The 27,477-nt window shown below is 41.2% G+C and overlaps 1 protein-coding gene across 5 annotated transcripts in view; it reads left to right on the forward strand.

Moving 5' to 3' along the window:
• The window catches only part of nckipsd (NCK interacting protein with SH3 domain), a 257,102-nt gene that overhangs the window by 56,963 nt on the left and 172,662 nt on the right, over positions 1-27,477 (forward strand). For 2 of the 5 annotated variants that reach the window (XM_080184829.1, XM_080184836.1), the window contains 6 exons: positions 13,871-14,007; positions 16,360-16,581; positions 17,630-17,936; positions 19,296-19,544; positions 19,889-20,037; positions 20,126-22,832. The exons of 2 other annotated variants lie outside the window; for them this stretch is intronic. In XM_080184829.1, coding sequence (XP_080040955.1) covers positions 13,871-14,007; positions 16,360-16,581; positions 17,630-17,936; positions 19,296-19,544; positions 19,889-20,037; positions 20,126-20,339 — 1,278 coding nt within the window. In that variant the 3' untranslated portion in view covers positions 20,340-22,832. Of the gene's footprint in view, positions 1-13,870; positions 14,008-16,359; positions 16,582-17,629; positions 17,937-19,295; positions 19,545-19,888; positions 20,038-20,125; positions 22,833-27,477 lie in introns of those variants that run through there. One more of the 5 variants, XM_080184853.1, reaches the window with a different exon arrangement.

Here is a 27,477-nt window from a genome sequence, read left to right on the forward strand (position 1 = left end):
ATTTCATAAAAAGCTGAGATCAGTGAGAAGTTAGATAGAAGTTGACATTGAGAACAAGAGTATGACTCCTCTCAATCTTCCCATTAAAAATACATTTAGTTCTTGGAATCCCTTTTCAGAACGAAGTCTTAAGAATGCTGGAAATATTGAATTGTATTCAGATAAGAACATAAATAGGAGCGGGAGTAGGCCATCTAGCCCTTTAAGCCTGCCCCGCCATTCCATAAGATCATGGCTGATCTGAAGTGGATCAGCTCCACTTTCCCACTTTCCCCCCATAACCCTTAATTCCCCTGTCTATCAGAAACCTATCTACCCTATCTAGATAGTGAGTATATTCTCCTCCTCTCCATTTGCACTGCACCTTTCAGCAACTGAGTGATAATCTGTGGAACCCTTTCTATTGCAGCTGCAGCTGTTTCAAGGCAGAGAGCCAACAACTGCGCCCGTAGTATTATGTAGCCTTACAGTGGGCTACAGAATAACTTATTTCTAATTATGGGTGACTGCTCTTTAAGTGTCATCGTGCAGATATCAATAAGGTTTAGAAGAATAGGAAAATAGACTGTAAAAATACTGGTGTGATGCTGGGCTTGCATTTTAAAAGCATGTTAGTTAAAGAAGGAAAAAGACTGAAGGTGGTAATTTTAAGAGAGGGGATGTGCAATGAGACCTGCGTGCCCTTGTACACCAGTTGCTGAATGCAAGTCTGCAGGTGCAACAGAAGATAAAGAAAGCAAATGGTATGTAAACCTTCATAGCGAGAGGATTGAAGTACAGGAACAGGGCTGTATTACTGCAGCTATACAGGGCCTTGGTGAGACCACACTTGGAGTATTGTGCGTAGTTTTGATCTCCTTTTCCTGACGAAGGATGCTCTTGCTATGAGGGAGTGCAGCAAAGTTTTACTAGACTGATTTTCTGGGATGGCAGGACTGATGTATGAAGCGAAATTGAGTCGGTTAGGATTATATTCACAGGAGTTCAGAAGAATGAGGGGGATTTCACAGAAGCCTATAAAATTTTAACAGGACTGGACAGGATAGATGTAGGAAGGATGGTGGGAGTGTCCAGAACCAGGAGTCAGTTTCAGGATACAGGATAGACCAATTAGGACTGAGATGAGAAGTTTTTTCACACAGTGATCAGCCTGTGGCATTCCCTACCACAGAACATAGAACATTACAGCGCAGAACAGGCCCTTCGGCCCACGATGTTGCGCCGACCAGTTAAAAAACAATGACCCACTAACCTAAACCAATCCCTTTTCGTCCATAAACCTATCCACGGATCTCTTAAACGCCCCCAAACTAGGCGCATTTACAACCGCAGCAGGCAGGGCATTCCATTCCCCCACCACCCTCTGGGTAAAGAACCTACCCCTGACATCCATCCTATAACTACCCCCCCTTAATTTAAAGCCATGCCCCCTCGTGCTATCTTTCTCCATCCGAGGAAAAAGGCTATCACTGTCCACCCTATCTAAACCTCTAATCATCTTATATGTTTCAATAAGATCCCCTCTTAGCCACCTTCTTTCCAGCGAAAACAACCCCAAATCCCTCAGTCTCTCCTCATAGGACCTCCCCTCCATACCAGGCAACATCCTGGTAAACCTCCTCTGCACCATCTCCAAAGCCTCCACATCCTTCCTGTAATGTGGGGACCAGAACTGCACACAGTACTCCAAGTGCGGCCGCACCAGAGTTGTGTACAGTTGCAACATGACGCTGCGACTCCTAAATTCAATCCCCCTACCAATAAACGCCAAGACACCGTATGCCTTCTTAACAACCCTATCTACTTGATTCCCAACTTTCAGGGATCTATGTACACATACACCTAGATCCCTCTGTTCATCCACACTATTCAAAGCCCTCCTGTTAGCCCTATACTGAACACATCTGTTATTCCTACCAAAGTGAATTACCTCACACTTCTCCGCATTAAACTCCATCCGCCACCTCTCGGCCCAGCTCTGCAACCTGTCCAAGTCTTCCTGCAAACTATGACACCCTTCCTCACAATCTACCACACCTCCGACTTTGGTGTCATCAGCAAATTTACTAATCCACCCAACTATACCCTCATCCAGATCATTAATAAAAATTACAAACAGCAGTGGCCCCAAAACAGATCCCTGAGGCACACCACTCGTAACCGAACTCCATGACGAATATTTACCATCAACCACCACCCTCTGTCTCCTATCTGCTAGCCAATTCCTGATCCAATTACCTAGATTACCCTCAATCCCATACATCTGCATTTTCTGCAGGAGCCTACCATGGTGAACCTTATCAAACGCCTTACTGAAATCCATATATACCACGTCAACTGCCTTACCCCCATCCACCTCTTTGGTCACTTTCTCAAAAAACTCAATAAGGTTAGTAAGGCACGACCTACCCGCTACAAAACCATGCTGACTATCTCTAATCAATTCATTACTCTCCAAATAACTATAAATCCTATCCCTAATAATTTATTCTAAAACCTTGCCCACAACAGAAGTGAGACTCACCGGTCTGTAATTCCCGGGGAAGTCTCTGTTCCCCTTAAACAATGGGACAACATTCGCTAACCTCCAATCTTCCGGTACTGTACCAGAGGCCAACGACGACCTGAAGATCAGAGCCAGAGGCTCTGCAATCACTTCTCTTGCCTCCCAGAGAATCCTAGGGTAAATCCCATCCGGACCAGGGGACTTATCTATTTTCAAACCCTCAAGAATATCCAGCACATCCTCCTTATCAACTGTAATACTGTCTATTCTACTCCCCTGCAACCCAGTGTCCTCCTCAGCTATATTCTTGTCCCCCTGCGTGAACACCGAAGAGAAATATTGGTTCAATGCCTCTCCAATCTCTTCCGGTTCCACACATAACTTCCCTCTGCTGTCTATAACTGGCCCTAATCTTGCCCTAACCAACCTTCTGTTCTTGACATACCTGTAGAACGCCTTAGGATTCTCCTTAATAGCAGAAAGCAGTTATGGTCAAAACATTGTGTGTTTTCAAGAAGCAGTTAGATATAGCTCGAGGCAAAGGGGATCAAAGGATATGGGGGGAGAGGAAGCAGGAACAGGTTACTGAGTTGGGTGATCAAACATGATCACAATGAATGGTAGGGCAGACTCACAGGGCCAATTGGTCTCCTCCCATTTGTTCATCTAAGAACTGATCAAGGAGACAGTATGATAGACCTTGACTTTAAAGGTTACAGTTATCAATCTCTAGTCACATGGTTATGGTTTAATTAATCGCATCAGGTAATGGGTATTTGTACACCTGTACATGGGGATAGCTGGGACACTGGTTGCACTAATGTTGATTGTGAGCTAAGTCAATAAATTCTCTCCAGCAGAGAAAGCTGGTGTGTTTCACTTTTGATTTCAATCAACTTGAATCCAGTTGACAGCAAGAAGGATGGTAGCCTGACCATACAGTCACTTCTTGATAAACAGCTGGTAATCTCACCAATATTTCTTTATCCGATGGAAATTTCCTATGCAATTTCTGGTCTGTGGAACTAGACATTGTAATTTTCTGGCACAAAGTGCATTTTTTAACTTGCAAATTTGAGATAAATGTCTAAGAATTTATATTGTGCTTGAGAAGAGTATCTTAAATAGTATTTCTATTTTGCATTGTTTTCCTCCTTAGCTACATTAACAGTACCTTTAATGTAATAAAACCCCCTAATGTGCCCCAGAGGAACATTATTATAAAACAATACGAGACTGGGCCACAGAAAGAGAATTTGGGTCAGATCCCAAAAAACTTGCTCAATGAGGAAGGTTTAAAGAAGCATCTGGCAAGGAAAGCAAGGTGATGAAAAGGGCAGAGGCTTTTAGTGAAGGAATTCCCTAAGGGGAGTTGAAGACACAGCTACCAAGGTGGGGTGATTAAAATCTGCAATGTTGAAGAGGCTGGAATTAGGTGAGTGCAGACATTTGAGGAGGATTTGTGGCTCGAGATTAGAAATGGGGAAGGATGAAGCCATCAGGGGATTTGAAATCAGAATTTTTAAATTGAGGCATTGCTTAACTGGGAGCAAGAGTAGGTCAATGAGCATAGTGATGGATGAACAGGGCTTTTTTTTCCGAGTTAGGTCATTGGCAAAAATCTTGGATTATTTCAGGTTTTTGGAAGGTTGAATGTGGGAGGCCAGTGTACAGTGTATTATAGTCAAGTTAGAGAAAGCAATGGTAGCAGCTAGCAGTAGCAGGTGAGTTAAGGCAGGCACAGAATGGCAAACTGCTATGGAGGTGGAAATAGTATTAGTGACCACTTGGATGTATGCTATTTGAATAAAACAGTCACTGAGCAATGACCTCAGTTTGGGCTCTGCCAGGGTATCTCAGCTCCTCACCTGGTTCAAACATGGACAAAAGAGCTGAATTCCAGAAGTGAGATGAGTGACTGCCCTTGACTAGAGTTAAGTTTACCTTCCTTCCATCTTAAGGTATCCAGCACCATGCACAACTCCTCAGATACCATGTCAAATGCCACAAGACCTGGACAATATTCAGGTTTGGGCTGAAAAGTGACAAGTAACATTCGTGCCACACAAGTACCAGGCAATGGCCATCTTCAACAAGAGAGAATCTAATCATTGCTGCTTTGGGGTGGGGGGAGTGGCGGGAAAGGGTTTAACCAGAAATCCAGCTTGATCAACTACACAAATACTGCGGCTACCAGCGCAAGTCAAAGGCTAGGAATCCTGTAGCAAGTAATTCAACTCCTGACTCCGCAAAGTCGGGAGTGCAGTGGAAAATTCTACTTGCTTGGATGAATGCAGTTCCAACAACACTCGAAGCTCAGTATCATCCAGGGCGAAGCAGCTTGCACGAGTGGCACTCCATCCACAAGCATTTCTCTTTCTACCATTGATACAGTGGCAGTTGTGTACCATCTGCAAGATACAATGCAGAAACTCACCAAGCTTCCTTCCAAACCCGCGGTAGATATCATCTGGAAGGACAAGGGCAGCCGACATATGGGAAAACCACCAACTAGAGGTTCCCATCCAAATCACTTGCCATTCTGACTTGGAAATACATTGACGTTCTTTCACTGTCACCGTGTCAGAATCCTGGAATTAGACTGATCAAGTGATATGCTTTTGTGAAGAAGCGAGTATTCCATTCAAAGAAATAACTCATTCTTGATTTTACAGAAACGTTTAAGGAACTTGTCCACTGACAATAAGTATTAATTATACTGTGATACTCTTACGTGAATTTTACATTTTATGGAGAATAATAACACCAATTCTCAAGATTACAGTCTTGTGCTGTGCCTGCTCAGATGGCAGTCAGTCATACATCTTATTGGTATTAGCTTACTCCAGCACGTTGACTGGTGCAATAATATTGGGAAGCATGCATGCATTTACATTATAAAGGAGTTGTAGGAGTAGGTCTGTTGCAAACTAGCACAGTTGGAGAAAGGTGGGTTGCAAGTGGATTGGAGGGAGGAGAAGATGCACTCAGCAACTGAATAACAAGTAAATATTACTAGCATTTTATTAACATTACTAGCATTAAACATAAATTTATTATTTATTATTAAAAAGCATTTTATTACATGCTTTTGTAATAAATGTTTCTCACTCTTGGTAGTAAGACGTCAGATGGCGAGATGATTTGCCCAATCTTAGTTCAACCGTTCAAAATTAAAGTATTCCTACTGGTTATGTGGTTTAAACCTCAGTGACTCTTGTCTATAATTGTATTTCTTGAGCATTGAGGTTTAATGCTCCTTGATAACATTCAGAATTATTTTTTACATTTCCATTTGCAATCATATATCCTTCTGTCTCGGCAGGCAAGTGGCAGACCATAATACAGAGAAGTGTGAGGTGATGCATTTTGGCATTAGGGACAGGGAGAGGCAATATAGACTTAATAGCATAATTCAGAAACTGTGCAGGAACAGAGGGATCTGTGGGTTTTTGTGCAAGACTGCACATATTGAAAAAGTGGTTAGCAAAGCATATGGCATCTTGGGCTTCATAATTCGAAGCATTGAATACAAAGCAGGGAAGTTATGCTGAATCTTTTAATTAAAACTCTGGTTATGCCCCAACTAGAGTATTCCCTTCAATGCTGGCCACCACACCTTAGAAAGAATGTTGGAGTTCTCGAGGAGGTGCAGAATGGTGGAATTAGAATGTGAGATTTCAGCTTCAGGGCTAGGTTAGAGAATCTGAGGTTATGTTTCTTGGAGAGGTTTGATAGGGCTATACAGAGTCATGACAGAGTTGAACAAAATAGATGAGGAAAATACACTAATTATACAAGGACTGGGAAATGCTGATTTTAAGGTTTTGGACAGGAGATGCAGATGGTATATTTTAACTGGAGTTTAAAAGAGTGAGGGGTAACTTGATTGAACATAACATAAGAAATAGGAGCAGGAGTAGGCCATCCAGCCCTTTGAGCCTGCCCCGCCATTCAGTAAGATCATGGCTGATCTGACGTGGCTCAGTTCCACTTTCCCGCTTTCTCCCCATAACCCTTAATCCCCTTGCCTACCTAAAACCTATCTACCCGCGTCTGAAATATATTTAGCGAGGTAGCCTCCACCACTTCAACGGGCAGAGAATTCCAGAGATTCACCACCCTTGGAGTGAAGAAGTTCCTCCTCAACTCCGTTCTAAACCGCCCCCCCTTTATCTTGAGGCTGTGCCCCCTAGTCCTACTATCCTTTCTGAGCAGGAAGAGTCTCTCCAGCTCTATCCTATCCATCCCATTCATCATCTTATACGTCTCAATGAGATCTCCCCTCATTCTTCTAAACTCTAATGAGTACAAGCCTAATTTATTCAGCCTCTCCTCATAGCTCAACCCCCTCAGCTCCGGCATCAGCCTAGTAAACCTCCTCTGCACTCCCTCCAAGGCCAAAATATCCTTGTGTAAGTACGGCGCCCAAAACTGCACACACTACTCCAGCTGCGGCCTCACCAATGCTCTATACAGCTGCAGCAAGACCTCCCTACTTTTATATTCAATCCCCCTCGCGATGAAGGCCAGCATCCCATTCGTCTTCCTGACCACCTGCTGCACCTGCAAGCTGGGTTTTTGCGACTGATGCACGAGGACCCCGAGGTCCCTCTGCACCGTCGCCTGCTGCAGTTTTTCGCCATGTAAGTAATAATCCTTCCTACCATTCTTCCTACCAAAGTGGACCACCTCACACTTGCCATTTCCTGGCCCATTTGCCCAGCCTATCTAGATCCTTCTGCAGACTCTCCACACCCTCCGCACAATTTGCTGTTCCACCAATCATGGTGTCATCGGCAAATTTCGACGCCCTACACTCAGTTCCCTCCTCCAGATCATCTATATAAATGGTAAATAGCTGAGGCCCCAGCACCGACCCCTGGGGCACTCCACTAGTCACCATCCGCCAATCCAAATAGCACCTGTTGACCCCCACTCTCTGCCTCCTATTTGACAACCAATCCTCTATCCACGCTAACACCCTACCGCCAACTCCATGTCCCCTGACCTTCTGCAATAACCTCTTGTGAGGTACCTTGTCAAACGCCTTCTGAAAATCAAGAAAGACCACATCCACCGGCTCTCCTCTATCCACCGCCCTAGACACATCCTCATAGAACTCCAGTAAATTTGTCAGACTCGACTTCCCTTTAACGAAACCGTGCTGCGTCTGCTCTATCAAGCAATTCCTCTCAAGATGCCTCGCTGTTTCCTCCTTGATGACGGAATCTAACATTTTACCTACAACAGACGTTAAACTAACCGGCCTATAATTCCCTGCCTTTTGCCTGGCACCCTTCTTAAACAACGGTGTAACATTAGCCGTTTTCCAATCTTCCGGCACTTCCCCGGAATCCAGCGACGTCTGGAAAATAACCACCAAGGCATCCACTATCACTTCCGCCATTTCTTTCAGAACCCTCGGATGCATTCCATCCGGTCCTGGGGACTTGTCCACAATCAACCCCTCCAGTCTGTTGAGCACCGCCTCTCTAGTAACAGTAATGTCATTAAGACCCTCCAGTCCTACCACCTTTCCATCTCTAACACCCGGCAAATTATTCACGTCCTCCTCCGTGAAGACAGAAACAAAAAAGTTATTCAAGACCTCAGCCATGTCCCCCTTCTCATCCTCTAAGGGACCAATGTTCACCCTAGCCAGCCTCTTCCTTTTTATATATTTATAAAAACTCTTGCTGTCCTTTTTTATATTAAGCGCTAGCCCTGCTTCATAGTTTCTCCTACCCTTTATCAACTTCTTTGTCAATCTTTGTTGACATTTAAACCTCTCCCAATCCTCTTCTCGCCCACTACTCTTAGCTACTCTAAACGCCTCCGCTTTTAATTTAACACTTTCCTTCACCACCTTCGTTATCCACGGCTTATTACCTCTCTTCCTACTGTCCTTTTTGACCATCAGAATAAATTCCTGCTGAGCACCAAGAAAGATCTCCTTAAAGATCCTCCACTGCTCCTCAGCAGACCTTCCTTCCAATGCGCTCCCCCAGTCCACATTCGCCAATTCTTCTCTCATCCTACCGTACTCCCCTCTGTTCAAACAAAGGACGCCACTTTCTCCTCCTCCATCTGCACCAGAAACTCCACCATACAATGATCACTCTCCCCAAGAGGATCCTTCACCGCAAGGTCCCTAATTCTACCCGCCTCATTACATAGCACCAGATCCAAGATAGCTCGCTCCCTCGTTGGCTCCGACACACACTGTTCCAGGAAACTATCCCGGCAGCATTCCAAGAACAACTCCTCGAGCCCACCGCGTCCAACAAGGGTCAACCAATCTATATGTAGATTGAAATCCCCCATAACTACGGCCGTCCCATTCCTGCACGCCGCACTTATTTGCGCGTTAACAGCCCGCCTCACCTCCAGATCATTATTCGGGGGCCTATAGACGACACCCACCAGCGTCTTCCTCCCTTTGCTGTTCCTAATCTCTGCCCACAACTATTCCACTTTCTGCTCCTTGGCTCCAATATCATCCCTTGCTACCACCCTGATGCTATCCTTAATCAGCAGAGCTACGCCTCCCCCTTTTTCCTCCCACCTATCCTTCCTAAACACTTGATACCCCTGGACATTCAGCTCCCAGTCCCTGTCACCTTGCAGCCACGTCTCTGTAATGGCCACCAGATCATATCCATTTGTGCCGATCTGGGCCACCAGCTCATCCACTTTATTCCGAATGCTGCGTGCATTCAGATAAAGTGCTTTCATCCCAGCCTTCACCTGGACCCTATTTGCCGTAACGCCACCAACCATACTCACGCCCCCTACTCCCTCTATTATTGGGACATCCTCGGCCTCTTCCCTTACCTGTACCCTCCTTACCTGTACCCTCCTCTCCCCCCCCCCCCCCCCCCCCCCCCCAATTAGTTTAAAGCCCTGTTTACAGTCCTCTTTACTCGATTCACCAGCACTCTGGTCCCAGTGAAAGTGGAGATGATCAATGATTTCAAAAGGTAATTGGAAAGACAAAAGGTCTCCTGTTTCGTAATGGCTCTCTATCACTACTCAATTTCCTTTCAACTTTAAAAAGCCTATTTTTTCAGTTGTTCCTCATAATTGAACCTTTGCTTTCTTATTTTCTGGATTCCAATTCTTGAATGTTTCTTATTGCCTCCTTCCAATCCACTCTCGCCCTTCATTTAGTGTCAGTTACATATTTACCAGGGGGTCTCTAAGTTCAAATTGTTGATGCAAACTTAAAACTCCAGGTCAGCGTTGAGATACTTTTTATGTCCAATTCTGAGCATTGTTAGGAAAGGATGTTAAGCCTTGAAAATGGTGCAGGGCCGATTTACTGGAATGATGTCAGGGATGAGAGACTTGAGTTATGTGGAAAGACCAGAGAAGCTGGGGTTCTTCGTCTCTGCGCGGAGCAGGTTCGGGGGGATATTTAATAGAGGTGTTCAAAATCATGAATGGAAGAAATTGTTTCGACTGACTAGAAGGTTGGTTACTGGAGGATAGAGATTTTAAATGATTGGCAAAAGAATGCAGAGATGACAAATTTTAACAATGATCTCATCTGAAAGGATGAGAGAAGCAGTTTTGAGTAGTAACTTCCAAAAGAGATTTGGATACTGAAAGAAAATTGCAGGTCTGCAGAGAGAGATCAGGGTGTGAAATTGCGAACTCTTTCTTAGAACTGCCGCAGTCTCAATGGGCCACATGATCACCTCTTGCGCCATATAATAGAATGATTTACTCCCAAGTTCCTAAACCTTTGTCCCAAAGCTTCCAGACAACATTAAATCAATGTGTCTTCAGGCCACTTTCTTAATGAAATCATGTAGATTATCCCTTTTCTAAATCCATGTTAGTTGATGTTGACTTGATTTGTGCAATATCTTTGTAAACACCCCATTGAATCCATTGGTTTACACTGACTTGAAGTTAAAATCAAACAACCTTTGTTGCTTGTTTCTAATGGTCTCCCCTTTTTTGAATATTGCACTACCTCTTAGCTTGCTTGTAACCAGTTGGTGCCTCTCCTGCCCGATGGGAAATATTCAACCTGGAGTTCATCAGTTACAAGTGGTGTACCTCAAGGATCTGTTTTGGGGCCACTGCTGTTTGTTATTTTTATAAATGACCTAGATGAGGGTGTAGAAGGATGGATTAGTAAATTTGCTGACGACACCAAAGTCGGAGGAGTTGTAGACAGTGAGGATGGATGTTACAGTTTGCAGAGGGACATAGATAAGCTGCAGAGCTGGGCCGAGAGGTGGCAGATAGAGTTTAATGCGGAAAAGTGTGAGGTGATTCACTTTGGTAAGAATAACAGGAGTACAGAATATAGGGCTAATGGTAGGACTCATAGTAGTGTGGACGAGCAGAGAGATCTGGGGGTACATGTGCATAGCACCCTGAAAGTTGGCACCCAGGTTGATAAGGTTGTTAAGAAGGTGTACGGTGTGTTAGCTTTTATTGGTAGAGGGATTGAACTTCGGAGCCGTGAGGTCATGTTACAACTGTACAAAACTCTGGTGCGGCCGCACTTGGAGTATTGCGTACAGTTCTGGTCGCCACATTATAAGAAAGATGTGGAGGCATTGGAAAGGGTGCAGAGGAGGTTTACCAGGATGTTGCCTGGTATGGTGGGATGGTCTTATGAGGAAAGGCTGAGGGACTTGAGGTTATTTTCATTGGAGAGAATTAAGGCAGAGAAATTATTGTTAGGAAAAGGAATCAAAGGTTACTGGGGGTAGAAAGGAATGTTGAACTTGAAACACAAACAGGTCAGCCATGATCTTGTTAAATGGCAGAGTAGACTTGTGGGGCTGAAAGACCTACTTCTGCTCCTATTTTGTCTGTTCACATGTTTGCATGTTCATTGCCTTTGTCCTATACCATCCTTTGTCCTATACCTATATTATTACGAGGTGACCTGATTGAGGCATACAAGATGATCAAAGGATTGGATAGGGTGGACAGTGAGAGCCTTTTACCTCGGATGGTGATGGCTAACACAAGGGGACGTAGCTTTAAATTAAGGGATGGTAATTATAGGATGGATGTCAGAAGTAGGTTCTTTACTCAGAGGGTAGTAAGGTCGTGGAATGCCCTGCCTGCAGCAGTTGTGGAGTCACCAACTTTAAGGGCGTTCAAATGGTCAGTGGATAGGCATATGGATAACATTGGAATAGTTTAGGTAAGAGGGTCATTAGATTGGTTCCACTGGTCGGTGCAACATCGAGGGCCAAAGGGCCTGTACTGCGCTGTTATGTTCTATGACTCAGGATCACATCGCTTTTAAAAAAAAATTTCCTCCATGGTCTCTTCATGGATGCATTTTGTAACCTTTCTAGAATTTTATCTCATTTCTATCAGTCTTCAATTTTGCTTGTGTCCAGACTGTTTGTGAAGAACATGTTGCAGACATTGTCCCTGTAAATGTTGAAGAAAGAGGTTCTTCTCTGATTTGTAACATTAGATTTAAATTGATCTAGCTAAGAGCTGGCGTGGAAAGAAAAGGATTAAAAATTCTCCTGTGCAGTGAATTTCTACGAAGCTTTAGTCTCTTTAAGCTCCTCAAATCACTCTTAAAACGTGTTTCTGCACATCCTTACATTTATCCCTGTGTTTCTCATCTATTTTTGTTCGAGTTACCTTGTATTGCCTTTAATTTGTTTTCTAATTTGAGGTTGTGTCTGTTTAGTCTGAATTGCTGTTGTGTTTGTTCTGAATGCTCAAGATTATGTCTTAAAAGATGTTTCACTTGTTTACTGTAATGCTGCTGAATGACTACCCACAATTAATTTCAGATAATGCTCTATTCCTATGGAGTAAACACTCAGCTACTGGTTTTGGGTTTTTCCTGAATCCCAGGTCACGTTGCAGTTAATGGTTCTGTGGTCCCTGTCCTGAAGGAGCCATGACATTCATTTTCTCTAATCAAGGTGATTCACTGACACACAAACTGTCCAGTCTATGATGACTGTGTGTAATTTGCACGATCTCCCTGTGTCTGTGAGAGTTTCCTCTGGGTGCTCCAGTTTCTTCCCACAGTCCAAAGAAATGCAGGTTAGGTGGATTGACCATGCTCAATGAGTGAAGTTAAGAGGATAAGATGAGGAATGGACCTAGTGAGATTTTCGGAGGATTTGTGCAGACTTAATCGCATGAATGGCCTCTTACTGCACTTTAGGGATACTGTAATTCTATGTTGAAGCAGCTGTGCATTGAGATTAGCAACTCCAACTTCAAGCCACTTGATTTTTCCCAAATTATTATTGAGTTGATTGAAATTGCCTTCGAAGATGACTATTTTTTTCATGCGTCATTCCTGTATATTCACAGGGAAGCGCATCCTTTACATGCCCTCCTGGAAGCCTGGATTTTAACCCTTTTGTTTTAAAGTTAATTTTGTAGTTTCTTCTTACAGGTAGAACTTTCCACTCCAACTTTCCTGTCAGCCAGCTGCTATCCTGCGTTATATTACGTGATGACTCTATACTGAGAAGCTATACATATTCCCTTTCTCCTGATTTCAGTATGTCTAACAATCAGATTCTGTCATTGTTTGTTGGTATAGCAGTTTCCAGGTCCATCACTTTGGTGCATTGATCAAAAACTTTGGATAGCAACATTATTTTTAGAAGGGCTGATACTGAATTATTTGCAACCCAGCTAGTATTTTGGGAGCCTGCAGGGTAGCCCCTCAATCTCTTGAAAGGAATAAATGGAAATATGCCAATGCAGTTATCATCTTGGAAGATTTAAATGGGCATGGATGTGCATTCCCATTGAACAAATAAAAACAACAAATATATTAATGTAGGGCAATTAACATAGTAAAACGTTCCAAGGCACTTCACAGGACTGTTACCAATCAAATTAGATACTGAGCCATGTTGGGTGATATTAAGACAGATGACCACCAGCTTGGCCGAAGATTGAGGTTTTAGGAATGCGTTAGGAGAGGTAACAAGGTGGAAAAGATCAGGGAAGAGATTCCATAGCTTAGGATCTGGGTAGCTGAAGGTATTGTCACTGATGATGGAGCGATTAAAGTTAGGGATGCTTCAGGCCAGAATTGAAGGAGCACAGATATGTTGAAGAGCTGTAGGATTGGAAGGGGCTCACAAGGCAGGATCAGGCAATGGAGAGATTAGAAAACCAGGATGACAATTTTCAAGGCAAGATTTTGCTTAACAGAAGCTATTGTAAGTCAGTATCTGGTCATGTTTACTTTAGAAAATATTTTTTTAACCCAGACTGCTGGGTATGTAATTCCAGGCATATTTAAGTTTTAACTTTTCCATTATCAATGCCCTTTAAGGCTATGAAGGCTGTTGCAATGAATTTTAATTGAATGATTTCTTGCCTATACCATAGGTAGACATTCCATGGCTGCTTGGACAGCATTTTGTGGTACATTCGGAGGCTTTGGCCATTAAGGATTCATACAATGAAATTACACTCTTTCAAGAAATAGACGGTTGCTTCAAAGCTATCTATTCATACATTTCCAGGTAAAAGAGTCTCTGCCTAAACCTAGCTGTAGTAATCTAAATAAAATGAGTTGCAGGTGCTGCTTTTCTGAAACCAAATGAGAAAAAGCAGAAAGCGTTCCACAGGTCATGTAGTGTCATTAAAGTATAAACCAGCTTGTGTTCCTGGTGCTTGGAGAACTTGGAGCACTAATAAATATGTTGTCTCTAAAATGCTACCTGACCTCCGAATGGACTAACTAATGTTCTGGGTTCTTTATGCAGTGATCACACCCAGGACTTTAGTTGTGTTTATTCTCTCCACATATGATCTCTTGAATGTTTCTGGCATTTTCTGTTTTGGAAAAAATAATTATACTTTGGCCTATTTTATACTTCAGACACAAGTTGCTAAAGTATTCATTGTAATCCATTAAACTGAGTGTGTCTTTCCCATCTTGTCCTGGTCAACATTACAGAACTTGCTACTTAGATTAGTGCAGTTTCCCATTCTTATTAGCGGTGTGAGTACATTGCATCAAGTTATTCCTTACTGTCTAATATCATACCTTGACTCTTTCTTTCATCGTGGTGGTCCATTCCATTTCCAATACTGGTAAATATTCTGGTACTTCATACTGGGGCATTAAAAGAACTGTTGAGTGAGATAGTTGATGCATTCGTTTTAATTTTGCAAAATTCCCTAGATTCGGGGAAGGTTCTATTAGCCAGTTAGCCTGACATCTGTCATAGAGACAATGAAAAAAGCTTTTGTTAAAGATGTTATCGCAGGACACTTGGAAAAATTCAGGATAATTGGGCAGAGGCAACATGGTCCTGTGAAGGAAAATTATCTTTAACCAATTCATTTGGAGTTCTTTGAAGGAGTCACGTACTGTGGACAGAGGGGAACCAGTAGATATATCGTATTTAGATTTCCAGAAAGTATTTGACAAAATCCATATCAGAGGTCATTGCAAAAAAAAAACCCGTAGTGTAGGGGTTAACATATTGGTGTGGATGAAAGATTGGCTAGCTAACAGGAGACACGAGGCTTAAATGTGTCTTTTTCTGGTTGGTAAGATGTAACAAATGGTGTGCAACAGGGATCAGTCCTGGGACCTCAACATTTTACAATTTATATAAATGACTTGGATGAAAGGACTGAAGATATAGTTGCTAAATTTTCTGATAGAAAAGTAGGTAGGATAGTAAGATGTGAAGAGGACACAAGGAGGCAACAGATGTAGAGATACATTAAGTGTGTGGTCCAAGACCTAGCAATGAAAAATATTGTGGGAAAGTGAAATTGTCCATTTTGGCAGAAAGAACAAAAAAACATAGTCAAAGTGGCGGGACATTGCTGTGAGGTGCAGAGGGATTTGGGTGTCATGAAATGAATCATGAAAGGCAGGTACAGTAAGTAATTAGGAAAGGTAATAGAATGCTTATGATGGGAATTGATTACAAAATTAGAGGGGTTATGTAGGGCATTGTTAAGAGAACAACTTGAATACTGTGTGAAGTATTAATTTCCTTATTTTGCAAGGGTTGTAAATGCATTGAAAGTCATTTACCAAATTAATACCTGGAATGGGCATGTTGTCCTATGAGGAAAGATTAGAGATGCTAGTCTTGTATCTGTTGGAGTTTAGAGGAGCAAGGAGTGACTTGATTGAAACATTTAAGATCCAGAGGGGCATTGACAGGGTGGATTTGGAGAGGATGTTTCCTTGTGTAGGGAAATCTAGTGCAAGGGCCTACTGTCTTAAATAAGTGTCGTCTTATTATTAAACAGAGATGAGAGGATTATTTTTCTCTCAAAGTTGAGACCTCTGGAACTCTTCCTCCAAAAGGCAGTGGAACAGAGCCTTTGAGTATTTTTAAGGTACAACTAAATAGATTCTTGGAAAACAATGCGGATGAAAGATCATTGGGGATAGGCAGGAATGGGGAGTTGAAGTTACAATCAGACTAGCCATGATATTGAACGGTGGCGCAGGCTTGGGGGCCTATTCCTGCTATGTCTGTGTGTTTTGTTTGTTTTTTGTGTTGCAGGGTGTAGACTGTTTAGGTTGAGATTATTAAGGTTCCTTTCTCTTGTTATTTTGATCTCACTATATTTGGAAGATTAGATTCCCAGCCCCTGTCTGAGATGTATAGATGAGAAAACCCTAAAATTGGTCCACTTTAGACCAAATTCTAACTACAGCATTAATGTGTACTGCTCATGTTTTTATTTGTTGAGGAATCAAAGTCCAATGTTTAATTATTTTGATCAAGGTTGAGGAAGTTATAGCTTGGTAATCCAACATTTGGATGTTAAGAGCTGGTATTATAGGAGGGGAAAAAAGACTTTCATGTAACTTTTCTTTCTCTCTCTTTCAAAAAAAGATCCACTGTTAAACATAGCGGTTTGGAAGAGATCCTCCATGTCCTGGAGACTAACGCCATCAAACTGGCAAAGGCATGCCACCTCAAATGGATAAATCGAGGCAGGGCAATCCAAGCAATTTGCAAATCCTACCAAACTCTCATAATATATTTTTCTGACATGAGTTACAGTGACCATGACATCACAGCGGAAAGCATCCTCCTTAAACTCCAGCAGCCTCGGTATTATATTCTCCCTTTCTAATGTACCTTTCTAGCTGATTCAGCTGAACTTTGTAATTTCTCGCTTTCAAATTTAACACTTTGTGGACTGCAAAGTTTCAATATTTGTTTCTTGCACTTGTCAGTGACGGTTTACTAACAATGTTTGTTATTGGAGTGGGGGATGATGGAAAAGAAATACTGGCATCTTAGTGCATTTCAAGAGCACCTAAAATTCCATACAGCCAGTGAGGTACTTCAGAAGTTTGTTCACTGTTGTATTGTGTGGAAGTCAATTGCCAATTTGCACACCGCAAGCTCCTACAAAAAGCAGTATGATGACCTGAGCTAGTTTTTGGGTGTTGGTTAAGGAGTAAATATTGGCCAAGATACTGGCCACTCCTCATCTTCACAGTAGGTGACTGTGGAACCTTTTATAACCACCTGAGGGGCCATTGTGATTTGTGGTGACACTGTGGTTAGACTACTGCCTCACAGTGCCAATGAGCTGGGTTCAATTCCAGCCATGGGTGACTCTGGAGTTTGCATGTTCTCCCTGTGTCTGCATGGGTTTCCTCCAGGTGCTCTGGTTTCCTCCCACACTTCAAGGATGAGCAGGTCAGGTGGATTAGCCATGGTAAACACACAGGGTTGCAGGGATGGTTGAGGGGTGAAATCCTTTTTTGGAGAGTTGGTGCAGACTCAATGGGCCTCATGGCCTCCTGCATTACAGAGATTGTCCTCGTAAAAAATCATACCTCTGGTGCAGAACTTCCTCTGGTTACTCTAGATTTTTTGTACTCCAGTTCCTTGTGTAGTACATGAACCTGCAATCTTTGGACTCAAAGGCCAGAGTACTAGCGGCTGAATCATGGCTAGCACCATGGTTCAGGAGTTTTTAAACTTATTTTTTATACAGGAGCTGCGAAAGCGCAGCTCCCTTTTTTTAAAAAAAAACTTATTAAAAGTTCACCATTATATTCGTTAAGGGAAAATATTGTTATCCAGTAGCTGCAGTGACCAGTTCCAATGTTTGTGAAATGTTTTTTTTCTCACTTTACATTTACAGCATTCTACTTGCTATTTTCTTCTTGAGAGATCTCCTCCACCACTTGGACAATCTATCGCTGTTTTTTCAGGAAAGATTTGTGAACCCAGTCAGAGTGCCTGAAAGGGTTCAAGCAACAATCAATCTCCTTGAATGCAAGTACCTTGGAAACAATATATTATGGGAGAGCAGCTTTCTGCTGGGGATACAACTGCTAGAAAGTGGTGCTCTTTCTCGGCCACCTATGGCAAGGAAACCACATGGACCTATACTTCATAAGACAGCAGCCAAAGCTACTGATGAGATAGCTGTCTCTGTTAAAACTCTGGTTAGTAGCTTTTAAAAAATATTGCCACTAAATTAAGAACGTAACTTAAGGCCATATGACTTCATTAACTTTACTCCACCTTTTATTAGGATCATGGCTGATCGTCCACCTTGACTCCACGTTTATGCATATTCCTCTATTCCCTGCGAGCAAAAATGTCTTAAATATATTGTGACTGAATACTGCAATCCTCTGTGCTAGTCAACTCCCTTTGAGGGAATTAATTTTGCTTATGAATCCCTTATCTTAAGACTATGCTCCCATGTTCTAGATTTTCCAGTAAGGGAAAGAAACTCTATTCTGTCAAGCCCCTTCAAAATCTTGTGTGTTCTCTCATCTCTCCTCCTTGCCTCCAGAGAATATGGGCTCAGTTTCCTCAGCCTCATCATAAGCCAACCTACTGATCCCATGAGAACTTTACTGTCTCAAAGGCACAAATATCCTTTTTCTGATATGTGCTGTGTCACCAAAGTCGAAACAGCAAAAGCAAATCTTCCTCGTACTTGTTCTCAAGGCCCACATACCATTTGCCTTCCTAATTGCTTGCTGTAGTTGCATGCTAACTTTTCCTTGTGTAAGTACAGCCAAAGCTCTCCTCATCATCAACACTTAGTCTAAAAGCAAAATACTGCAGATGCTGGAATCTGAAACAAAAACAGAAATATTGGAAAATCTGAGCAGGTGTGACAGCATCTGTGGACAGAGAACAGAGCTAGTGTTTTGAGTCTGGATGTCAGAGCGAAACATCAGCTTTGTTCTCCTCTCTACAGATATCTGTTGAGATTTTCCAGCATTTTCTGTTTTTTGTCTCAAGTCTTAAATTTTTTAAAAATCTGATCTTTTATTTTTAGTTGTAAATAATCTTTCTTCCTTATGTTGCCATATGCCACTGTATTGCCCATTTACTTAAACTCTCCCATCTCCACAGTTTACATTCGCGATTGGCTTTGTATCATTAGCCAATTGAAGTTACTCTTTAATTAAAGATATTCTTTGTCTTTTGTCTTAGTTATTAAAGTAGAGTTGTAATTGCTGAGGCTCTGGTATTGCGCCATGTGGCACTTCACTAGTTACAACCTGCCAGCTTGAAAATGTCCTATTTATTCCTATTTTTATTGAAGTAATAGTTACTAACTTGAACTGCTGGTGAACTTTCTTGCTGCTTTTATAAGTGGAATTTGGGACTCAGTTAATATGTTATGGAGTGTTTTTTCCTTTACTGTGCATGCCAGATTCCTTGGTTAGATATGGCCGAGTAATAATTGATTTTTGGCAAAAATGGGCTGGTGGCAATAATGTTTCATCATAGAACAGCCCTGCTTAGCTTCCTTTGACAATAGTTTGTTTTAATTTTATTAGGTGAAGAATATTGTTGACAGTCTGAAGGAGCGGTTCCCTGATAACGCAATCATCAGAGCTTTTCGTATCCTAGATCCAGATAGGATTCCGTCTGACCCTGAAAAGCTAGCTCAGTATGGAAATAGTGAAGCAGCAGCTCTCCAGAATCATTTTTCAGACCTGCTTTCTAATGATGGAAAAGATTTAGTTGCTGAGTGGGATCAGATGAAATACTTAATTGCATCCAGAAAAGGAGAGAGTTTGGATGAAGTAAGCAATGTTTTAAAATATTGTTACATTTAATGTTATCTAAATGTTTTTACTCTTGTGTATAGATTGGTGTTGTGAATGTTGCATGCTAAATGTTGCAGTGTGGAAAGAATTGAAGAGAGATAAACCTGCTACTGTGAAACCTGATGTCAAAGTTGAAGTGAATCATATTTATTATAGAAATGTGAGCTCACTTTTTGTACAAAAAGTAGCAATTCACTTGAATTCCATTTCCACATGCAAAATATTTTCAAATCTTTACAAGATATTTATATATTGAGAGCAAGAATAAATATCCTTTTTTTTCCTTCCCCACCTGCTCTTCCACCCTCTCCTCCCCACAGGTTTGCATTGATCTGGCACACTCTGATATGTGGAGAAAAGAATATCCAAACTTCTCAATACTATCTGAGGTTTGTGTGGTGATGTCTGCATCAACTGCTGAACCTGATGTAGGATTTACAGCAGTGAACTTGTTAAAAAACAAATACAGGTACACTTGGGGTTGACTATTCGTCGACACTTGTTCCTAATATAGTTCATTAGCAATTGAACAATTTTTTTCTTAATTTCTCCTGCAGGAATCGGCTTACCTCAGACCAACTTGATCAGTTGCTCAGGCTGTGCTTGGAAAAGCCTGAAGACAGGCAGGATTATTTAGATGCAGCTTATGCTGCATGGCTACAAGCTGAACAGTGGAGGCTTCTCCTGAAAGAATGGAGGAGAGGGGAAGAATCGAAAACTGAATCCGATTCAACTGAATCGGATGCAGATCCTTTGTCTGACTCCGAATGAAAACAATTGCTGCTGACTAGTGTCTTTGGACATGCATGACAGAAAGGGGAAAATCCGATTTCTTTGTTAACTCGTGATTCTCTGTTGGTGCTATGTTGTTTGTAATTGTATTACAAAGAAATGTACATTGCCTTACATTACATTACATTTGCCTTACATTACATTACATTGCCTAAAATAAAAGGCATCTCCCAGTATTCTGTATACTGTTCCTTTATTGCCGATTGATAATCCAACACAACATGCTTCCACATCTAGCATGTGTACCATACAATAAAGAATTAACAAAATGGGATTTTTATACATTAGTTTAAATACAGCTGGATTATCATGACTCTGGCATTTGGTACCTTTTTAATAAAAAAAACCTTGACACTCACTAGCTTTCTTGGACGCTTGAACTGTCTAAAATGGTTGGAGGTAATAAATTCATGGTGTATTTCAGCTGCTGTAGTTTGTGGGATTAGTGTAGTGATACTTGGGTACAAGTCAGATATGAGGCAGCAGCCTGTAGAATTGCACTCTAAATCTCCTTGGAAAGCTAATGTGTTTTAATGCATTAAAGTATTCAGGAGCTTAAAAGTCAAGATCTGTTTTTGGCTCCCATGCTTCCTAAAAGTATTGAGAAAGTTTTTGCAAAGAGTGAAACTTCATATTGGATTACTCCATTTGAATGATATTTTAAAATGTAGCAGTTAATATGATTTTAAAAAAACTTACAAAGGCGTGTATTTTGTTTTGTTTTTTGATGAGGCAGCTGTATACTACTTCAGGGAGTTCCAAAACTTCTCTTCCTGTATGTAATGCAGAAAGAGGAAGTTCGGGCTTTTATCTGAGCTGTCAATGCCATTGGCATCGGCAACATTTTTTAAAATAAACACTTTTTACAAAAGGTTTCACTTTTATGAATGTTCAGATGTCTTGCGTGCATAGATCAGTGTAAAAAAGGATATAGGAAACAAACATCCCTAGATATGGCCTACATCAATCTTATAATAATGCTGGAGCTGTAATTTCCTGTGTTGACAGGTCAGTGGGCCCATTTACTACCCTACCCATCAGTAGCTTAATCTGCTTGTACCCTGCACAGCAAACCACTCATTATTTGCCTGTTTCATTGTCTTTGATACTCTACTCATTTGATCTTGGCTACTCTGGTAAGCTGAAGAACTTCCAAATTTGAGTGCAAATAGTTCCTTTCGTCGTCCCTTTCACTTTGCCCCTGCTGACCACCTGGATGTTTCAGCCTGATCACCACTGTATAGTGCTATTTACTTATGTAGTCTCTAATTGTAGCTCACCTTGAAATGAATGGTACTGTGGAGTTTACATTTAAGTCAGGAGGCACTGTGGGTGTTATGTCATGGAGCACATGGTTTTGGGGAGAGAGGAGCAGTGACTAAGCCTAAGCTCCACATGCAAGCAGCTAATTCAGTGAGAGTCACACTGCTGCAGGGGTCCATTCAGAGTCTTTATCTCAACATAAACTAAAAAGTATATGGCTCTTCCAGCAATATGTTGCTCAGTAATGCTTGAGCTTCACTTAGATCGCAAAAGGTACTCTTGCATGCTTTTAAGTTGCATTCACAGATGGTAAAGTTTTGTGTAGCTGTTCATTATTGTTCGATTAGAATCTCTGCAGTGCAGAAGGAGGCCATTTGGCCCATCAGGCCTGCACTGACCACAATCCCACCCAGGCTCTATCCCCATAACATCTTTTGCAATCACCCATCTTACTTAATACACTTTTACTTGTGAAATGCCCAGGCTGATGGTTATTCTTGAATATCCTCACCCCACTTTATTTTAGTTTGCTTTCCTTGTGCTATTCCTAAAAAACTTGTTTGGCTTGTTTTATATAAAATTGGTATAACACGTTGGATTTGGTAGTAAATGTGTCCATCATTTTCTGATGCTGCTCAATTAAGTCAATTCTGGTTGTGTGAACTTTAGTTTATTGCCTATGTTCAGTGTCACTTTAAAAATATACAGATAGTCTTAACACTAGTTTGCCAAAAATAACGTAAGATTTCTATAGACTGCATGATCCATTTGTAGTTTTACCACAGGCCACTCATTCATTGTGCATTTAATATTAATCTCAACATCTCACATTCACACTTAAGTGACAAAAGAAACTTTACTCAAGAAGGTGCTAATGTGGTTTTAATTGAATTACTAATGTGTTGTTGTGTTTAGGTGAAAATTGGAAATGGATTGACAGTATACAATGTGCTGAGCACTGAAAACGGATATAATTGAGGAAATATTATGCTTGGAGCAGGATGATGCATTTAAAAAATTATGCTTGGGATTGATATTCTGTTTATTTGGGAGATGGAAAGTGATATAATACGTTTAGAATTCTGTGCTTGGATCAGAATTACACTTGGACCAGGTATGTGGCTGTGCTTCACTTGAATTGACTGTATTGCGTTTTTGTACTGTATACAGGCTGCTGTTGGTCTAAAGAAAATAAAGATGTTAACAGTTTGTTAAAGGAATTCCTCTTGAATGTGATGAAATCAAGCTGCACGCACAAGATTTGTGTACTTTCTTAAAAACAAGCCATTATGACTCTAACTTGGCTAGAGAAGTATAATGCACTATATCAATAATCTAAGTTCAACTTTGTGCACTGGGGGAGGAGAGGGAATTTTCTGATTAGGCCACCGTGAGGCAATTATGGGGACACTGCAGTTCATCTGCTATTTCTCTGTAAAACTAACTGGCTCCCTTCAAACATGATTTTCATCAGGAAGAGAATATGTACTTATTGAGGAAATGCAATTGCATGAAAAGATGGCTGCTAGATTTAAATGTCCATTGTAGGAAGTTGAATACTTTTAAACAGTTGGAAAGATATTCTACCTGTTTGTCTAATATACCCTTCCTTTATTCAGTAATTAACTATTTTAAATCTTCCTAAATAGTTCCATAGTCACATTCAATAGTGTGGACCATTTTTGCATTAAATTTCATTTGAAACATTAGGACTAATACTTGGCAAGAATATTATATAAGCATAATTACACTATTATTCATAGTGTCTGGTCTCAAAAAGAATTGAGGTTTTTAATGTTTTTGTGTAATTCAATAAAGCTGAGACTTGCATCAGAGTATAATGAGAATGGTAGTAGAAGCAAATATCGAGGCTCGTTATGTCTCCTAAGATGGAGAGAATTAATGAACAGTTTGAACATCTTTGGGAAATTACTAGCGTTGCTCATAGGTATTTTGGAATCTGCCAACAATTGCGTTTAGTGTGGCTGCACTGGGAGAAAATAATGCTGGGGGAATAATGGCTGTGAACAGTGCTAAAATGAAAATCACAAATGCCAATCCCAGTCTGTAAGTGTGACATGCACAGGTTAATACTGGAACATCCTAGGAATTGACTATTTGGTTCAAAGTCTTCACCGGAGAGTGATGGAATTTGAGGCCAAGTTTGAAGGAAAGCTGTGTGAATGAACGTATTGCACACAATGGCACATTTAGTGTTTTTACAAAATGATTTATTTGGCATGTCTGCTCTTGTGCAAACTGGTTTGGGGAGAAAATGACTATGAATTTGATTTAAGGTTTTGGAAATTATAGTGTTTTACTCAGTGTATTGCCTGTGCTGAATTTTGTTCATTTTTTCTTAATGTGAAGCTTAATTGGCTGTTTCATCATTCAATATCTGTGAATCACCAGAATTTGGATTGGTGAAGGCGGATTCTTATACGGTCTCAAATACTTGTTGTTGAGTAGAACCTATGATGTTAAAATACTTTGTTTCTCTAGCTTTTTGCAACTTTGTAAGGGTGAAAGTACCCAAGCATTTTGAGAAAATATTGGCTGGTTTATTTAGGGTTCTCTCTTGCTCTCGTGCTTTCTCTTGCTGTCATCTAGCTAAATTGGACTGTTCTGCACACTTACCGTGGCTAATCCACCTAACGTGCACATCTTTGGCTATTAAGGGGCAATTTAGCATGGCCAATTCATCTAATGTGTACATCTTTGTATTGTGGGAAGAGCACACGAAGGAAATCCACAGACACAGGGAGCATGTGCAAACGCCACACAGTCACCCAAGAGTGCAATCAAACCTGAGTTGCTGACAATGTGAGGCAGCAGCGTGAACTACTGATGTGCAGAGGGTACTGGATGAGCAGAAATTTCCTCCAACTAGATATTGGGAAGACTGAAACTTGTTTTTTTTTTGTCCTGGTTTCAAACTCTGTTCCCTAACTCCTGACTCCTCCCTAGCAACAGTCTGTGAATAACCCACTATATTTGCAACCTTGGTGTCGCATTTTAACCCAGATGAACTTCCAACTTCCTATTGATGAATTACATAGAAAGTAGAAACAGAAATAGGCTATTCTGTTTCTACTCCGCCATTGAATATGATCATGGCCGATCCTCTATCTGAACACCATACTCCAGCGCGCATGCAATAACTTTATTTTTATTCACGTTATACTGCATCTGCCATGTAATTGTCCACTTACTCAACTTGGCTAAATCACCTTGAAGCTTCTTAACATCCCTTTCACCATTCACATTCCCATTAAGTTTCATTTTGTTAGCAAACTTAGAAGTATTACATTTGGTTCCGCCATCCAAATCATTGCTGTATATTGTGAGTAGTTGGGCCCATTACTAAGACCACGTCGGTAATGCCACCTCAATCTCGGCTCATTTGCTTCTGAAACCCTCAATTCTGCCTTTGTTAGCTCTAGTCTTGACTATTTCAGTGCAATCCTGGTAGTCACCCAGATTCTCTGTAAACTTGAGGCTATCTCAAACTTTTCTGCTCGTGTCTTTACTCCAACTATCATTCATCCCTGTGCTCCCTGACACTGCCTTCTGCTCAAACAGTGTCTTGATTTTAAAAGTCTTATCTTGGTTTTCAAAGCTGTCTGTTTCTTTGGCTATGTGGAGTCAAGACCACACTAGATCAGCCATGATCTTTTGAATGGCAGAGCAGGCTCAAAGGGCTGAATGAGTTGCTCCTGCTTCTAAGTCCCATGTTTCTATGTAATCTTTTCCAACCCCACGACTATGTAATATTTGCTCTAATTCTGGCCTCATGTAAATTGCTGATTCTAATGACTGCATTTGTGGTCATACTTTCAGTTGTTTTGGCCCTAAGCTCTTCATCCCCACTCCTTAATCTCTTTGCCCCTCTACCTTGCTTTCCTCGAAGAGATTCTTTAAAACTTACACCTGTTAATCAAAAATTTGGTCATCTCATTTTGAGGCTATCTGTTATAGATAGTTGTATATTTCAATGCCCTATGAAGTGTCTTGGGACATATGTTAAATGTGCTATATAAATGAATTGTTCTAGTCCTGCATAGTGTGCAGAATCTGAAATGCCATGAATCATAGAATCCCTTCGCTGCTGAAGGAGGCCATTCGGCCCATGAAGTCTGCGCCAATTCTCTGGAGTATCTCACCCAGGCCTGCTTTCCTGCCTCGCCCCCTTAGCGTAGACATTTACCATAATTAATCCAACTAACCTGCACATCTTTGAGTACTAAGGGGCAATTTTATATTGACCATATTCTTTTCCCATTTATAAATGTGGACAGGAATTTCTAATGGATAAGTTTATAATAAAAAGGAAGTATAGCATTTTATAGAGAAAATCCCTGTAAAGCAATTTTTATGACATTAAAATATTACACGACAGGCAATTCTAATAGTTCTGCACCTGTTAGTGATTAGTTTTCCAGCTGCAATATAAATAAAGAATAGCACCCAGCAGCTATGGGTAGGGTGAGCCTGCTAGTTGAAATCAAATCCTTTCCTGATTGATTAAAATTAAGTTAAACTGGAAAATGTCTTTTTTTGGGGTAACTCTGGGCAATAAATGCTACTTTATTAGTTTTTCCACATGCAAAAAACTTTTTTTAAAAAGCTGAACCATGAAGTCCTCAGATGAAGCATCTGAATGACCCTAATAGATTGGTGAAGAGTAAGGAGTTCAGACAGCAATGCTGTTAGCTTCTTAAACATATTGGCCATTTGGTAGGTGTGAACTTGAGGTTGGCAGGATCAATATTCCATCCACCATTACACACATTGATATAAATGTTAACTGCATATCGAGGAAGAATGATGATTCACTGTACCGTGCCTTTGAGGAACCAGAGTTGGACAGTGAAGGGAAGAAAATGGTATGGTAACTCTGCAATTCAAACACCATGAAAAAAAAGTAACAAGACATGGAGGAAGAAGGGTGTGCCAGGAGTGGGAAACAGCAAGAGCTGGACTGCAGAACAAACATCCCATAACAACCCGATTCCCCCTTGTCAAACCAATCTCCAACACAGTGATAGAATAGTGGCTGAAAGAGCACTCTGCATCCCATTATCACGTACAAGAAGCTTGAGTAGTGATTTTTCCCCCTTGGCTGAATTGTAAATCAGAAGGCAAGTGATACAGTAAAGCAGAAGTTCCCACCTCTGCATCTTTTGTGTCTGTTTCTTTACCTGCAGTGCATGCTCTGCTTGCTCCACAACATTAAGAATCAAACCACAGTTGGATGTTTTTCCTGGTTCCAGGCATTCAACAGCTATCTCAATTTGGCTTGCTTCTCTCTCAATCCTACATTGCCTATCCCTTCTGTTTCTTCTGCTCACAATGATCAATAGTGAGAAACCAGAGACCCCCCATTTCAGGGTCGAATTCTCCCATCCCGCCTATGGTGTGTTTGGAGGCAGATGCAGAGAATTTGGTGGGAGCCAAAAAGTTGGGTACCTACCAGCATATAATCACGTTGCAATTTTCCTAATGGCATACCATATCGCAAAGACCAGTGGCAGGTTGGAGGATTTGGCAACTGTTCAAGACCAACAGAGGGTTACTAAAAATATAATCAAGTGCAAAGGTAAATTATGGAAGAAATCCAGCGAAAATATAAAAACAGATCTCAAAAGCTTCTACAAGTGTGTATGTAAAAAGGAAGAGAGTAGCTAAAATCAACATTGGTCCCTTAGAGGATGAGACTGGGAAGTTAACAATGGGGAACACAAAAATGATGTGGAGATGCTGGCGTTGGACTGGGGTAAATACAGTAAGAAGTCTCATGAGACCAGGTTAAAGTCCAGCAGGTTTATTTGGTAGCAAAAGCCACTAGCTTTCG

This window comes from Carcharhinus amblyrhynchos, chromosome 3 (assembly GCF_965287045.1).
Source record: "Carcharhinus amblyrhynchos chromosome 3, sCarAmb.v2.hapA, whole genome shotgun sequence".
NCBI lineage: Eukaryota > Metazoa > Chordata > Chondrichthyes > Carcharhiniformes > Carcharhinidae > Carcharhinus > Carcharhinus amblyrhynchos.